This window comes from Morone saxatilis, unplaced genomic scaffold (genome assembly GCF_004916995.1).
Source record: "Morone saxatilis isolate NCDOM2014 unplaced genomic scaffold, NCSU_SB_2.0 Contig2, whole genome shotgun sequence".
Taxonomy (NCBI): Eukaryota; Metazoa; Chordata; class Actinopteri; family Moronidae; genus Morone; species Morone saxatilis.
In genome coordinates, this window is record NW_023339762.1 from 12,500,132 (window position 1) to 12,505,417 (window position 5,286).

General features: G+C 39.0%; 1 protein-coding gene across 2 annotated transcripts in view; it reads left to right on the forward strand.

Annotated features, from left to right (window-relative positions):
• The window catches only part of LOC118330119 (cyclin-dependent kinase 17-like), a 29,834-nt gene that overhangs the window by 12,250 nt on the left and 12,298 nt on the right, over positions 1-5,286 (forward strand). For both annotated transcript variants that reach the window (XM_035664545.1, XM_035664546.1), the window contains exons 3-4: positions 3,336-3,500; positions 4,419-4,552. In XM_035664545.1, the coding sequence (XP_035520438.1) occupies positions 3,336-3,500; positions 4,419-4,552 (299 nt within the window). The remainder of the gene's footprint in view (positions 1-3,335; positions 3,501-4,418; positions 4,553-5,286) is intronic.

Consider the following 5,286-nt stretch of genomic DNA (forward strand, 5'->3'; position numbering starts at 1 on the left):
AGTAGGGTAGAGAGGAGACAGAATGGAGTAGCCAGATGAGATGTGATCTGAACTCTGCGATTGGGGAAAGCGTTCTGGTCCTGATCTGATTATGTAACATTTATAACTCGGGCCAGCAGCAGCAGCAGCTGCAGAGAGATAAGGGAGAAGTGGCATAAGGACCTCGATATTACATGGGGGCTGTTTATTTTTCTGTTTTCATAGAAATCTAGGAAATACCTCATTGGAGTATAAGGAAATGTCTGTAAATTGATGACGTGGTTTGTAATATAGGACACACCAAATGTTCCAAAGTTGTGACGTCTGTGCTGCCAAAGTCAAGCCTCGGAAAAGGCTGCCTCAATCTTGTGAGTTTAATTTTTGCAATAAGATTTAAGTCAGAAAATTGCACAGAATTGGTTGACCCTGGAAACGAATTAGAAAGCTGTGGGGGATGGTTTAGATGATGACATGACTCGATTCCTCCCAAAGTGCACACATCTTACAAAACTATTTATTATAGGCATCATATAATGAAGCATGACACTGCAACTACGTGTCTTATTTCCTTCCTCGGATTGACTGAAGTGTACGATACAGAACAGTTGCTCCATTTCCAGCTTGACAATCAGGGCCGGCGGTTGATGGCAGCACTGTTGGGCGTGCATTTATCTAACCATGTACATCTGTTATATCTCAGTAAAGTACATTCAGTCAGATGTTCTACGACCCAAAACTAGTGATGCACTGATACTATGTCTTTTAGAGAGACCAAAGTACTGATACCAAGTACTGATATGAATATTTAATAGTGTTTTATTTTCATCAGATGTTCTTCATTTTCTGACTAACAAATTAAATGCTTCTAATTTACTAACGAGAGATTACATAACATCCCGCTGCTCTAAAGTGGTATCGGGTGCTGTAGCAGAGTAGTTTTATGATTACATGAGCAACAATATGGGACTTGATACTGGTATATACTGTACCTACCCAAACCAAATACCTATTGAGTCTAGCAAGACAACACTGACTGAAACTAAATATTAGTGTTAGTATTTGTAATTCTAACTCTAAATGAAACATGTAAAAATATTATATTATTGTTTTATGTTCAGACCTCACAATATGTTGCCTTTGCATTGGATTAATTTTGCAAGCCAATATTATCATAATAAAATAATCATTCCAAAATATAACCAGGAGCTACAATGTGCACAATACAAATGTGAAAGAATAACGGAGAAGAAAAACTTGGACTCATAAACCAAAATAAGAAGACACAAACAAATAAAATGCAAACTAAAAAAGAGGCAGTATAGTCGTACTGAATCTGCATTTCACATTGTAGCTCTTATATTAGTAATGTTTGGTTACAGTTTTTATTGGATTGTTTGCAATCCCACGTTAACCCCATTTACCTGCCTGTAGTCTGTATATGATTCCTTTTCTGCCAGGTATAGATAATATCAGTTATCTGCAATTCTATGTCCAATAATACCAATATATATCCTGACATATGTAGTTTTTGCAAAGTCAAATGAGAAATTGTTAATGGATACAATAACAAGAGAGGAATGTTTGTTTTTGGCTCATCTAGCAAATAACATAACATAGACCCAAAAATTTGCATCTAAAAACTTAAAATTGCCACCAGTCAGTCCTTCTTATTGATTGACATTGCTAATAATACCTAATACAACCAGAGATATTAAAGGGATAGCTTCAGACATATTATACACACCCAGTCTCATTCCAGTCTCTACCCACTATCCACTCCCCCGCTGTTTGGGTGGAGGGTTCATCACATTAAGGGCCATCCTAAACCAGGCAGTAATGAGTAAGGGTCAGCTGTAACAGAGAGCTTGCACATAATCATCTTTCGTTTCTGTGATGGAATCTATAAATGTCCCGTCCTCATCTTCACTGCCTCTGATACACATGTCCTACCGTATCACTCTGTCCTCTCTGAGCTCCGACTACCTGCTAAACAGCCTCTCTGGGACTCCATTTTCTCCCCACTGTCACAGTTGGTGTTTTAGTTGGTGCTACTCTATACATAATAAATCTTTCACTTCTGTCAGCTCCATTCTTTCTTTTGGACAAATGCTCCTCTGTCAGGCAGTTGTAGAACCTTTTCTCAAGCCAAAACACACTGCTGAGACTACAGGACGTTATGTTTAGATTCGAGACTCTCTCACTTCTCTGCTTTTGTATTTGCAGTATAAGGGTTACACTTGATGAGAGAACAGACCACAGTGTATGGCCCCAGCTCAATTTACAATTAGGTAACCCTCGTATCAGTGGGAGGCTAAAGGAATGTGATATTGTGGAAAAATTAGACTGCTAAGTTTGTTTAGTTTGTATGGGATATGTTGTGTTCCTTTGAAGCCACATTGTGCTTTGTTTTATGGTGATTTCAGGTGTGTTAAAACCATATAACAATATGACATATCCTCATGTTATTTTCATTTAGATTTAACACATTCATTATCCTAAACTCTTAATTAGTCCTTTACTCTACTAATCAACCTCCATTTTCTTGTTTTGTCTTTTTTTTTATGGCTGTTGCCACAGTTCTTTATTCTGTTTTTTTGTCTTACTGTTTGACATTTTTCCATGATAAAGAAAATGTAGTGTTCTTGTTCATCTGTTTTTAGTCTGTTTATGGAAACACGTTTTCTGTGGAATAGTTTGTGTGCAATTGACTACAGCAGTTACATATTACATGCAAATCTATACATCAGTAGATTACGAGTGAAAACCTCTTATGTAACAGTGATTATTTTATGCAGTCTGGTGTTATTGCTATATGTAACCAGTAATGTGTAGTTAGTGCTCAGAAAGCCTTTACTCGGTTAGCAAGCAGGAGGCTTACTGAGATTGGAGACAAAATTGTAGATGTTTTTTTTTTAATGAATAAAGCTCATACTGAAGAAAAAATACAGTATTTTTGAAATGGAGAATATGTATAAGTTATACAACTTGCAACTAGAAGAATAATCTGTCAAGTTTCATTTTCCCATGTTAACGCTGTTTCTTACAAACAATATACTCCATAAACTCAGAAAATATGTACTTTTAGAATAGATTTCCTTCACCACCAAGTGAGGGTGTGAAATTCATTGTCTTTGGTTTGCTAGAACTAGTTTGTGTGACGTGTTCTCCTAAAGTGTTTATAGTTGTTTGGTTAATAAGGGCGTGAAGTGGGTGTGAATTATACTAACCATTATAAAATTCATTCAGTAGCAGGCAGGCTTGGATGCTTAATCACTAGTCAGCCACAGAGCGCTGTGCAGCCACACACACGTGTATTTTTTGTTCATTAATTCAAAATTGTTTGTCTTCTTCCGCAGAGCCCATAGTGAGGAATGGTCGTCCTCCGTCAGCCCACAGTGTCCACTCCTTCCTCCACCAGTACACAGGCTCCTTTAAAAAGCCGCCGCTGCGACGGCCTCAGAGCGTCATTGGAGGAGGCCTGGGCTCTCTCATGGTCATGCCTCGCAACGGCAGTCGCCTCGGTGAGACGCACACACTTATCACATCCACACACACACACACACACACACACACACACAAACACACACACAAGGCCATGATCACATTTTATATTTATCTTTTCATTGAGGTTTTTATCAGGAGGTTTCTTTTGTGTCAATAGGTAAAATCTTTATAGATGTCACTACAGTGGCTTGATTTTACTCTTGATTTTTATTATAATCCGATGTGAAGCTGCTAGATTTGCCTGTTTTAATAGCTCAAATATCCTCAAAACTACATGTAAAATCCTTGTGTTACACAGTTCTACTGAGTCAGCTGAGCCTACACACACAGTAACATATTATGTATGAAAACATGTGCTCAAAAAAACCCCACTGCTAGAGGCATATGTTAGTGCAGGCACACACATAGCAGTACAATCATTCTAGTGTTACATTCAGAGACACAATAAGCCATTTGTTAATAAATGAGACTAAAGATAATTACTTTGGACACTTCCAGCAAACCAGCAGCTTAGATTCCTAACCCACATTCAATATTTAAATTCACAACATTCCCTTATATAAACATAAAGCCTGGAGGAAATGGCAATGTGCTTTGTATGTATTCAACCTGAGTTTGTTTAGGCATGGGAAAATTACAGTGTGATGCATGGATTTGTCTTGTAAGGCCCTGTGGCAATGAAACAAATTAAATCTATCAGTCAAACTTATTAAACCTAATGTACTTGTTGTGTATATCCTCTGCCCGACACAGCCGGGAGCTTGATAAGAACAGAGGGGCTCGTAAAAGTGTCCAACACAGTGTTTTTCTTTCCTGTTGAAATCATCAGCTGCTGTTGAGCCCTGCCCTGTTTTCCACAGACCTGCTCCATCTATCAAACTCAACCTCTCTTCCTCCTTTTCTCTGCCTGTTTTTGTTTTCTTTCTCTACCCCAGATATCGTCCATGAGAACCTGAAGATGGGGTCTGATGGGGAGAGTGACCAGGCGTCGGGGACTTCGTCTGATGAGGTGCAGTCGCCCACGGGTGTTTGTCTGAGGAACAGAGGGAACAGACGCATCTCTGCAGAGGTGGGTTTTGTTTCTCTGTATTTTCAGACTTTTCAGTGTCCTTGCATAGCCCTTTGTGCTTTTTCAATGGAGGAGAGCATGTGAGTCACTGGCAACTATTAACAAGCTTTGACGTTTGAATATGTTACTGTTATGAATCATAACACATTTATTCTTACCTGGCTTAACTGTTCAGCCTCCACTTTGTCCGTGAAGGTATGTTTTCATTAACTCACCGAAAGGTAAAGGAATATAAGCATTTGACCTTTTATTTCTGCGAGGAATGGCATTACAGCTCCACGCTGTGACTCAGCGTGGGTGTATTCTGGTGGTGTGTCATGAACACGCAGAAGTCGCAGCAGCCCACATAATCTTAGCAGGACACACACACATATGCACACAGTGACTCCACATAGTGTACTACTGAACATGACAACTGTTTTACAAAGGTTTCACAGTGGCTACCACCTCCACTCACTCAACCCCTTTGCTTACTTTCTCTCCCTTACACACACAGTAACACAGAGTCAGTAAGGGGCAGGCAGATTCTGACATTCCTCTGGTGGTTACATAATGTCAACACATTATGGAAAGACTTCTCGCTGTGATTATTATTGTTTTGTTGTTGTTGAGGGATTTCATTTTACAACAAGCATTTGTTTAAATCCAGGGCGTGTGAAATACAGCGCAGTGTTATTATCTCAAAATCATAAAGTTTAAATGTTTGAGAACAAAAGCAAACCACGGTAAAGCTG